This window comes from Acipenser ruthenus, chromosome 2 (genome assembly GCF_902713425.1).
Source record: "Acipenser ruthenus chromosome 2, fAciRut3.2 maternal haplotype, whole genome shotgun sequence".
In the NCBI taxonomy this organism is placed as follows: domain Eukaryota; kingdom Metazoa; phylum Chordata; class Actinopteri; order Acipenseriformes; family Acipenseridae; genus Acipenser; species Acipenser ruthenus.
In genome coordinates, this window is record NC_081190.1 from 29,605,836 (window position 1) to 29,617,813 (window position 11,978).

General features: G+C 35.1%; 1 protein-coding gene across 1 annotated transcript in view; it reads left to right on the forward strand.

Moving 5' to 3' along the window:
* The window catches only part of LOC117411687 (ceramide glucosyltransferase), a 42,700-nt gene extending 31,573 nt beyond the window's left edge, over positions 1-11,127 (forward strand). The window contains exons 4-9 of the mRNA XM_034902778.2: positions 201-302; positions 564-676; positions 1,988-2,166; positions 3,901-3,987; positions 4,573-4,762; positions 7,709-11,127. Of these exons, the coding sequence (XP_034758669.2) occupies positions 201-302; positions 564-676; positions 1,988-2,166; positions 3,901-3,987; positions 4,573-4,762; positions 7,709-7,879 (842 nt within the window). The 3' untranslated portion in view covers positions 7,880-11,127. The remainder of the gene's footprint in view (positions 1-200; positions 303-563; positions 677-1,987; positions 2,167-3,900; positions 3,988-4,572; positions 4,763-7,708) is intronic.
* Positions 11,128-11,978: the final 851 nt, after the last annotated feature.

Genomic DNA, 11,978 nt, shown 5'->3' on the forward strand with positions numbered 1-11,978 from the left:
CAGTTTGCAAAGTATTGAAAATCAATTTGCATTCTGATGAGTAAATAATTAAACCCTTGTTGTCTTTTTACAGTACATCATATACCCATGTTGTGGTTATGTTCTGCATGACCTGTGCATTCCATTTCCTGCTGTCAATAAACTTATAGATGTATTGATCTTTGCCATGGCCAGTAGTAACCTCAGATTTGATTTTACAGGTGGTAAAAAAGTTGGCATTAACCCAAAAATAAACAACTTAATGCCAGGCTATGAAGTAGCCAAGTATGACCTGGTTTGGATCTGTGACAGTGGTATTCGAGGTAAGACTGATAATAACGTCTTAATAAATATTGTTCGTTTTTTGTGGTAAATCCATTTTAGTAAATAAATTAAATATAAAAATTAGAGGCTTCCGAGTAATGGACAAAAAAATGTATATTTCTGATAAGTCTTGCCTTTGCAAATGCAATAGGGGGTGGGGGTGTATGAACAGGGCTGGAAATATGACTCCCATTGCATTGTGATCTGTACTTCCAAACAGACTTTTTAAAAGCAGTATTGTTGTTTTTACTATTTTGCAGTGAAACCAGACACTTTGACAGACATGGCCAATCAGATGACAGAAAAAGTGGGTCTTGTCCATGGGCTCCCATATGTAGCAGACAGACAAGGCTTTGCTGCCACTTTAGAACAGGTAATGGCGGTTTTAGATCAAGTTTAGCCATTCCACTTAGCCACAAGGCAACCAAGAAGCATTTAGCATACCTGTATTTCAAAGGTTTATGTGAGGTCATGCATGCATTCTTTTGAAATTCATTAGAAATGACAATATGCAGGTGTTTCTCTGTTACTTTGAATCGGTGTACAGTAGGAACAATAAAAATAATGCCACAAAGCGACAATGCAGAAGTTGACTGTTCTCATTGATTCTGTGGCAATCAATAAAATGCTGTCTTTCACAAATTAAAAACCTACCTCTCTTTACACAACATCACACACATAGGATTTGTCCATGCTGACTGTTCTGAGATTTTTAATAATTGACTTGGTCACTTTCAGTTTTTTAACAGAAAGGCTTACATTATACATGTACTTTATGCAGAGGAGGGGGTGTCATTCATAACCACATCCCTGAAGTGCAGATCCTGTCCCCAAGTGTTTCCTGGTTGTAGCCAGGGTATTTAGCAAATTCATTTACTAATGAATTGAATCAATTGCTGCTAAGTAATGTATTAAACATATATAATGAAGATTATTGCTTATAGAGATGTAAAACCAAGGTCCTGTTGTAAGTGACTGCAGCAGCAGATGTTTGATTCATAGTTCACCCCCCTAGTCTCTTAAGTCGCTTTGGATAAAAGTGTCTGCTAAATGATTCATAATAATAATAGAGAGTTGATCAATTAATACCTAGCCATCTCTATTAATGTAGTTAATGTAGTTTCCAGTGTCCCTGCCAAGAGGTTTGCAAACCAAGAATTCAGATGACTTTTGATTTTATTGTTGATAATATCAAAACAGAATCTCACTCCTCTCTCTCTCTCTCTCTCTGGGACCTTCAATAAGATTCTTTTTTGCTATGTTTATCCCAGATTATATTAATTTTTTTTAAAATATCTCGTTCCTGTTTCTATTAAACAAAGCACACGGTTCCTTGTTGAACTGCTTAGTTCCTGCAAGCTTGGCAAAGTCTTATCATTCAAAATAGAACTACTTTCCACTTTCTATTTTTCCAGCTAAAGTTCATCTGCAAAGTTTGCATAGTGTATTTTATAATCCTTCAACAATAACACGAAACCTGCCAGATACACACATTGGGCTAAATTTTTAAAACAATTTGGTGTGGCAGTAATTGCATTTAAAAAAAACACAACAAAACCATTGGCATTCCAGTTCTTTATGAATGTCTATTGCATCTTCTTTACATTCAGCTGGAGCATTGAAGTGACTAAAATGGGTAGCTGTGGTTTAAATGAAGATACTAAAGCTGTGTTCTTTGCTCCAGGTGTATTTCGGCACATCTCACCCACGTTCCTATATCTCAGCTAATGTTACTGGCATTAAGTGTGTAACCGGAATGTCCTGCTTGATGAGGAAGGATGTGCTCGATCAAGCAGGGGGTCTCATTGCTTTCGCACAGTACATCGCAGAAGATTACTTTATGGCCAAAGCCATTGCTGACAGGTAGGAAGAGTTTAACAGCAATGTTATTATTTTCAATCCCTTTAGTAGAACGCCTTATGGTTCCACTCTGCTATCCACAATGATGTGTTACTATTATTCAAAAATTAATGTTTGAGAGGTCACTTATGAAGCAATGTGCAAAAACTTCAAATGGAGCTTTAAATTGTGTGAACAATCCAGATAATGCATGCTTACCATTTGTACAGATTGGAATTAAATAAGAGAACTCTGGCCTTTTAAAATGTGTACTTGTGTAATCACCAAGAGAGATAAGGCTGCTGCAATAAAACCACATAACCATAAATGGTTCTCATACAAATCTAATAATGAATAATCTTCATCCCAAATGTGTCTTTTTTCATTTACAAGTAGTACCTAAAACCATGCATAGAAACAAGACTTTCTCATGCCACCCAACTCCACCCAAGGAACGAGTGGCTAACTGAACCCCATTAACTTTTTATCTAACTTTTTATCCCCTGCAGTGTTTTTGCATCTAATTATGATTAAACTTCCTAGAACCTGAAGCGCTTTTTTTTTTTTTTTTTTTTTTTTTTTTTTAACTCATAATCTCTGATTTATGTGGAGGTTGCCTGTCAGTCTGTTTCACTGTCTGTATGTCACACGTGTATCTAGTGTTTCTGGTGTTCCGTAAATAAGTGATAGGTAAAGTTGTAAGAAAATGGTGAATTTTTTTATCAAGAAGTTGCAGCCACTGTGTATTAAAGTTGCAGTTTCGGTGCGGTCATAAATATAAACAGTTTACACGTATATGTACTTACTTTCAAGATGGCAAAAAAAACTCCCCAAAAAAACATACACATAGATAACCAGAACATAAGTTCTTAAGACTCCCGCTTTATCACCATTTGAAATAAAATGTTTTAATTTAACAGCAAGTACAGTATTTGCATGACTGCCCACAGTCTTCTTTCCTGTTGCTGATCATAGCAACGGGAAAGAAGATCACTGATTGGCTAGAGAGGATGATAAGGCATACCAATCCCCCACTAGCAAAAGACAATGCGAGTGACATTTCCTTTTCTGTTTCAGTTTAGTTTGCAACAAAATGACATATAAATATAGAAACATTTTATAGTCACTTTAAACGTTGAGGCAACTATAAAAAATTGTGGTCTGTGTTAAGTTGCAGTTTCCGCAACAAATTCATGTCCCGCTATTTTCTTCCAGCCTTAGTGATAGGTGTGTCTATGGTGGAGTATTGGTTGTTAACTAGTAATTTTTAAAATCTAACAGATTAACCTTTTTTGACCTATTTTCTTTTTTGTACCAACTATGTAGTGACCCTCATCAAAGATACATTACAATATTATGATCTGTTTTAAAAAAGGGTAATTCCATCTGAAGCTCTGAAGTTCACACACACAAAGCCAAATTTATGCAAGTGAAAGCACAAATTAACATTGATAATTTGTTTTAAATGTTCATATTTAATGGATCAATTCATAAGATGCAAAAATATTAAAGCTACTAAACACTTTTAGTACAGATATGTCATATTTTACATAATAAATACACATAGACTAAACTACTGTGCATTATACAGTTTGAGGAAGTTTGAGCTATTCAATTGAGCATCAGGGCACTTAAGAGGCTATTCTGGAGTAGCTGAAAAGGATTTTCCCAGTCCCTGATTAGCCAAACAATATATATTAAAGATGCATCTGTCTAATTCCAAAGTGAATGATTGAATGTTTCCTTGTTTACTTCTAGGGGGTGGAAGTTTTCCATGGCAACACAAGTAGCAATGCAAAACTCTGGTTCCTACTCAATTTCTCAGTTCCAGTCACGAATGATCAGGTACATGTTTTTTCTTTTTATAGTATTAAGAGCCTGTTGGATTGACTATTTTAGTTTACTAGCGTACATTATCGTAACAATTGTAGGTCGTCCTGGATAAGGGCGTCTGCTAAGAAAGAAGTAATAAATAATAGTAATTATAGTTTGCTTTTATGCAATATTTTTGTATGTGAATAAAAATATGACTTTTCCTTTGAAAACAATTGTATATTACTTCTGCCATTTTGTAAAGCCTCCTGGATTAAAAATGAATAAATAAAACATTGAATGTACAATCCAAACATCTATATAAAGTGGTTAAAGCCTCCAGTAAAAAAAAAAAAAAAAAAAATTAAACTTTCTAATTTTTTGGTAGCTTGTATCTGTTGCAACTGAATATTTAAGCACAATCCATATACAGCTTGGCTACATAAATAAATCCTGTCAGCTGTGTAAGCATTTTGTCCACACATCTCCATGTTTATCTGACACCATTACAAGGTATGTGTTTTTGTAATGTGGTCATCTAAAGGAAACATCAGTATGACAAAATGAGTTCCGTGTTTGTTACCTTTTCCAAACTGACTGTGTTCATTTTGGTTTCAGATGGGCCAAACTACGAATTAACATGCTTCCAGCCACGATTATCTGCGAGCCAATCTCAGAGTGTTTTGTGGCTAGCCTAATAATCGGCTGGGCAGCTCATTATATTTTCAGATGGGACATCATGGTGTTTTTCATGTGTCATTGCCTAGCCTGGTTTATATCAGATTACATCCAACTCCGAGGAGTCCAGGTAAGGAAACCTATGTAATTACAACAGCGTCATCTTCTTTAAGCTTGGCAGCGCCTGGCTTCTGCTTCCAGCAAGCTTGCAAGTCTTTCTGCTTAAAACTGCAAACAAGAAAGACACTCCTCAGCAAAATGTATAAATGCTGACACTGGACTTTGGTGCTTTTCCCTGTAACTCTGTAGGGAACACTTATAATTGTATTCCTAACTCTAGCAGAGCTCAAGACCTCCTTCTGTGACTCTGAAACTAGACTAGTACAGTAGATATTTTAATCCCTTTTATCTTAAAGGAATGTTTTAAAATCCATGTCTTACCTTGTACTATTATAACTGCCCCCTCCCATTTGGAATATGTAAATATTGCAAATACAATGTTATAGAAGAGAGGTGGCTGCTGCTTCCTGGTACCTAATTACTTGTTGTAGTGCAAATGGTATAGCTGTATTCTAACCATGTGACCTACAGCAAAAGTACTGTACTAGCGTGTCACAGTTTATCTGAATTAACTTACTGTAAAATACATGAGTGAAGAAAAAAAGTGATATGCACAATTACATGGGAGGCAATAGTAATGCCCAAAAAGCTAATTGAATTTAATAATTAATTTAAGAATTTGTTGGCAATCCTTGTAAAGTGAAACTACTGTACATAGGAAGGAAATCAATTACACAAATAAAAAAAGAGGTTAAAACTGTTCTGGGGTTGTGAAGACAGTGTAAAATGTTGATTGGCTAGATTTAAACCAAATAAGTGTATTGTGAAAACAGAGTGGTCTGCTGTATTGAAACTGCAGTTAGTTGCTTGCGACCCGTATCCCTCTACTGTAGTACTGAGTTTTCATTGACTCGATTCTGCTTATGTTCAGGTACTGAAGATCATTTGACCCTTAAAGTAATTTCTGAAAACTGTGGATGACCGGTCTTTCTGTTAGAGCCCCTACTATCTTAAAAATAGGCTTACATGCACACATTGTAATTTTGTAATGTTGTAGTGCCTCTCCATTACATTACATTACATTACTAAATGATATTTTTGAATAATGTGTAATTGCAAAAATTCATAACATGGGGTCATTCTCTCTGTCCAGCCTTTAGAATTTCGCTGTGAATCAGTATGGCTACAGATACAATTTGTGAGATAAAACCGGTTAGAATACAAATAGATTGAGAATCTTTGCTACCAAGGAGGGAATATTGGAAGTGGTCTTTTCCAGCAGTGTTTGAATTAGTTGGATAGCAATTGTTTTGCATATTATGTCTGGTCCAGTAAATATAAGCAAAAGGGAGTTAAACATTTAAAGCAATTGAATATTTAATGTAATTATTTTTTTTTGATACTGGATGAAAACTGGAGAAAAAAAAAACCTAGCTTCTTGTACATAGGATGCAATTGCTAACGCCCGGGACAACAAGATTTGTGTGAGGGACAGCAAGTTTTGCCGTTATACTTTGCCCGTCGGACAAGTAGTTTTTGTTAATTTTTCCTCTTCGTTTTGTTGCTAGAAAGACACTCCGGGTGTGTTTTTAGAGAGCCACGCAAGTTTTTGAAAACTGAATTGCGGAAGTCTAGCACCTACACACAAACATTTTAAAAAGTGTTTACGTCCCACCCCTATCACTTCTGATTGGCTAGCTGTGGGAAAAGCTGATCTTCTATTAGTTACAAAGAAACCTAGAAATGGCTGCCAAGAGAGCCTCTGGCAATGCACAGACTAATCTTTTAAATTTGTCGTATTTACTTTTTTTGTAAATTAGCAAATAAGTGATACTGCTTTCTTAATGCATGAACCTGCCATTTAAATGAAGCAATCTAGTAAACTTAAACAACAAAACGCCATAGCTACTAAAGTATTAGCGGATTTAAAAAAATCGTGTTGTGTAATTTATAAAATTTATTTCTGAGTCAGCTTTGAGGTAAAAAAAAAGTGAAGTTTACTATTTAGAAGCATTTCAAGAAAACTTTCCCTGTCAAAACATGTAATAATGTTTTGTTCTTTCGATTTTAGTGTTGCTAACCCACTTTGCTATTTACAACATTTACATTTTTTGTTAGATTTAAACACTATTTAAAAAAAAAAAAGATAATTACTACATTTGAACAGAAGCGATATACTGAAAGAACGTCAAGAAAAATCAGAATTCCACAAATCAGCAGTAATAGTTGGCAGTGATTTTGTATCTGTGATGCAAAAAACTAAAACACCTGTACATCAGGAGCTGGATTCAGCTTATAGAGAGAGAGAGAGTGGGGGAAAAAAACAGACAGAAGCTATTTTTATATTTTAATAACTCTCAAGTATTGCTTATTATTGAACTCCTTAGAATGTTACTTAAATTTACTAGCAAATGTGTTCCAAACTGCACTGAAAGGAACATTTCCTTAAAGTATGTTATACATTTGTTGAGGTGAGGTGGGGTCATAGGGAACCTTTTGTGTATCTTGAAGAATTTAGTGAGCCTGTCAAGCTAAAGGCTAGATTGGCCCCTGTTAATCAAATAAATTATTATTATTTAATAATAATAATAATAATAAATAATAATAATAATAGTAATAATAATAATAATAGTTGATTGATTGTGTTCACTGTTAAATAAAACCAAAATCCTACAAGTTATATTCTACTTTTGTGTGTGTGTTTTGTGCGACGTGGAGGCAGCAAGTAGATTTTTCTAGTATTTTATCCCTTGGACAACAAGTTCTTTTCAAAAATTGAACACCCCTGGGGATGAAATAAAGTATTATACAAATGTTCACACTTTTGATTGAACAAGGGTTGCTATATCTTCAATATTTTTATGGAATCTCAGTTTACAATGCATTTTATTAGGATTTAACTTGTACAGCACCATGAGGTGTTTTCCAGGAAATAAATCAGTGTTGTATTGTTAAGTTGGCATCAGCCTATTTTGTTGTTGATTTAACCCGTTGTTCCTTATTTCTTCTTCTATAGGGTGGATCTCCGTGCTTTTCCAAACTTGACTATGCAGTGGCGTGGTTCATCAGAGAATCCATGACGATACACATCTTTTTATCAGCCTTGTGGGACCCTACAATCAGCTGGAGGACGGGGCGCTACAGGTTACGCTGCGGAGGCACAGCTGAGGAAATCCTTGACGTATAACTGCAACAAAAACCTGGGACTATGTAAAAGGAGAAAAAAAAAAAAATGCAACAAATGCAAAAAATTATACATTATGTTTGTATGGGGGGGTGGGGGGGAGAAGAACCCTGAAAACTTTTAATGAATTCAACCTTTGATAGTTTTTACTTGTGTGTGTAAAAAGCGTTTATTATTTATTTGTGTGGCACTTGCAGCTAGCTTTTTTAAGACTGTAAATGTAGTTTCATCACCCCTAAAAAGGTAGGTGGGGGGACGGGACAACCAAGGAAAAAGGAACTGGGGAAAAAAGTAGACTTCAAACTGGTGTTTTATTGACTTTTATTTCACCCTTTCAGAATAAAGTGTTATCTAAACAAAAAATTGAAATCTGGTTTAAGAAGTTTGAAGAAATGTTGACATGGAAATCTATAAAAGGGATCTCATTCTACATAAAGTAGTAGGGCCGTCCTATTTACAAAATTGGCTCGGGCAGCAACATCAGAAAAGTATTAGTTGGTAAGCCCCTAATATTGTGATTTTAAAAAAGTGGATGGCTGGCAGTCCTAATTGGTTAATTGTGAAAAAGTGCTTGATGGTAAGCTTCCACGTCTTGTATATTTCTAACTTAATTGTGTAAGCAGGTTGCCGTATACTAAACCAGGCACTTCACACAAAACCTGCATGTCTACTGATGCATTTCCCCAAGTTCCTATTCTGAATAAAGTAGTTTTAGGCCTCGGGGCGGGGGTTCTGATGGGTTAATTTGTATATTTGGGGATTTTGGCAAGCAGTCAGGCTCTTCAGGAAAACAAATCTATTTCTGTGCTTGGTTGTCTTTTTGAAGTATTTTGTGGGGATATTAGTAAGGTGCTTTTAATGTCATTCAAAATAATTAACCCTGAGTTGATGGCTGGGATAAAAACACAGAAGTAAAGAAAATGGCGAACAGCCAATCATTGGCTCTTCTCTGTCCACAGTTAGTTACTTGCTGTATTATAGCTTTGGCTAAATAAATATAGAGGCTATGAATGAAACTGTTTTGATACGTGACATTTCATTTTAGGAAATCATTTCAATATTTTCGTACAAAAATATACCATAGTTCAGGAAGACTTTTTAAATGAATGTAATATTGCATGTAAATGAGTAAATGTGGACTAACTGTTTAATTTAAAGTAAGATTTTAAATACATGCCATAGTAGACGCCATACTAGTACACTTTCTCGTCATTACAGAACTCTTGCATTATCGACTATCAAATCAAGTCTGCTGTTATTTGCCGCCTTTGTGAATAGTCTTTGTACTGAGTATAATTTTGTATTCCACCTTGTGACGGTGGGAGAGGGCGGGGCTGGGGGGGGGGGGGGGGGGCGTTAGTAGGGACACTGTACCTCCTGTTTTCTCCCGTGACACATGTTTTGTGTGTATTTTATTGATGGCTGAAAAGATTGGAATGTTATACAGTGGGGAATTGGACTTTTTTTGTATACATTGTGTTTACTTAGGGTGAACAAGGTTGGGGATAAGACTGGAGCCTTTTGCAGCATCCTGATAATATTGGTCCTATAGTATGTCATAGTTGAGCCTTAATTGTGTTTTTAAAGACTTGATACAATTTCAGACTGGATGCAGTTACCTTAAGTGTCAAGCAGCTGTACAAGCATTCAATGCGTGTACATTGTAGAAATGACTTCTTAGACACTACTGAACCTGTTGAGCTTGTGTTACACACATTGAGTTCATCTGGGGCAAGCCGCTTTTAAACAAAGCAACCCGCCTTCAGTTTCAAAGTGAACAACCCAATCAAACTTGGTTAAGGAGAAGGTTCTCATGTAAGGTGTATATTTATGAATACATGTGTAAAAATGTGTGTGTTTTTGCAGATTATTTTTAATGCTTAGAACATGAATACACTGTATATGTAACCAGAACTCCTGTATTATATGCACATGCAGGTGGCTAGGCTATAGTTGCTAGTATATCTATGGACCAAGTCTTAACTGTTTATTAGCCTTATGACACACATGTAATTGGTTTGAAGGGCTGCTACGAATGTGAATAAAGGCTCCAGTGTTCTCAGTCTTCTGGCTGTTTTCACCAAATCGTATAATATCAAGATGAAGTGGATTGAACGGATTACAAAAGCAAACAACAACAAAATAAAAAGTCTAGTTGTGATCCACCATTCTTTAAAAAAAAAAATATATATTGTCTTGTGAAATATGTATAGTTGTGGATACTTTATTTGCAGTGTATTCATGAAGTTTGGTTGATACCATTGCAATCACTGCTCAAGTGAAGCCTAACTAGCTGTTATGTAGGCAGCTTTTTTTAATTATTTTTTTTGCCGAGCAGTGTAAACGAAAAAAGAAAATGCTGGACGAACTTCATTGTGTTTTTTCATGAAATTATTGTTTTGTAGATATGAATTCTTGACTGTTCTATATTGTATTCTGAAGCTGAATGCATAAGCCACAGCTGGAAACTGTGATTACAGAAAAAAATTAAAGCTTTATTGAAGTCATTCTTATTTTTTATTTATTTATTTTTTTGATGCAATGTGTTTGTTTGGATTTTGTTTACTACTTTAGAACAGCTGTTGGTTTTTTTGATGTGTCCATTTTTGGGGGGGGGGAGATACAGGTATAAATGATAGTGTACAGCTAAAATGTACAGCAGTAAAAACATTTAAACAAGTTATATAAAGAAATGACATATTGATCAAACTAAAACTAGTTCATCACAACAGCACACAACAAAATCAAACCAGCACATTGCACAAGTATTTGGCCTACCTTCCTCAAGGCTACAGTTAGGTATATGTATTCTAGGTATGTTTCTGTTTTGTACTAGGATTAAACCCACACCATCTGTCAATAGGCAGTATTTTCTACAGGGTGAAACCATAAAACCTTTTAAAAGTATTATTTTCTTATCTGGTAAACTAATTTGTTTTCCTAGTTTCCACAGCATCAGTACTACAGCTATGGCCAGCACTTTTGCATCACCCTATAGAATTAACTAATTTTGCTTCATAAAGTCTAATGAAACCTGCTGAATAATGTTACGTTAACATAGTGAATTGCATAGCGTTTTGTAGGTTTCAATATACTTAACAAAAAAACTGATAAATTGAAAAATGTGACATGTCAAAATCTAACATGAAATACTGTACTACTATTCTGGCTTCTGGTAGACTTTTTATGCTATCATGTAGTTTCTTTGATTACACAATGTTAAATAAAATAACTAAATTATGTTCATGGTGTGTGGGTGGTGTGTTGTGTTTTTTTTTTTTTTTAATTCTCAATCCTAAAATTCTAGGTGATGCAAAACATTTAGCCATAGCTGTCGCCCAAAGAATTCTGTCCCGTAAACATACAGTATATATACAAAGTATAATTAAGTACAACTTCTGATATTAACAGAAAATGCAAGATATTCCACTCAAAACAGAAATACGCTTTTAACAAAGTCTGAAAAAAAGGAAAAGTTGCCCCTACCATGAAAAAAACCTTGCGTAGCAGTATGTAATAATGTGACAACACGACTAACCATCTGTGCATAATACAGTACTGCCATTTGAAATGATACAGTGAAACTGAAAGGAGACCGGTTTTATACCAAACTCACTAACATTTAGTGATTTGGTAAAATGCACAAATACATGGTTGCAAACAGAATCTAATTTGTAATTGTATTTAACTGGATTCATGTTTGGGGGGGAAAAAGCACTTGTAGCAGACTACAACAAAGGAAGTGGCTACAGAGCAGTAGCAAAGAAACCTGGAATACCAAAATCCATGATAAGAGCAATAATCAAGAAGTACCACAGAACACATTCAACTGAAACGCTTGAAAGGTGGCATCCAGTTACTGGCATAGCAGGTAGGAGCATCATCCGAGCAGCTAAAAAAACTCCAAGATTAACAGCCAAGGATTTAAAGAAACATTTCGAAGCAACAGGCTATATTGCACAAAAGAACCGTACAAAGACCTGAACACAGAACAGTTGTGTGCATATAGACATCCCTGAAAAAACACTCTTAAAACATGAACATTCAATGTAAAGCATTCTTCAACAAACTTCTCTGGTCAGATGAGACTAAAATATAACTT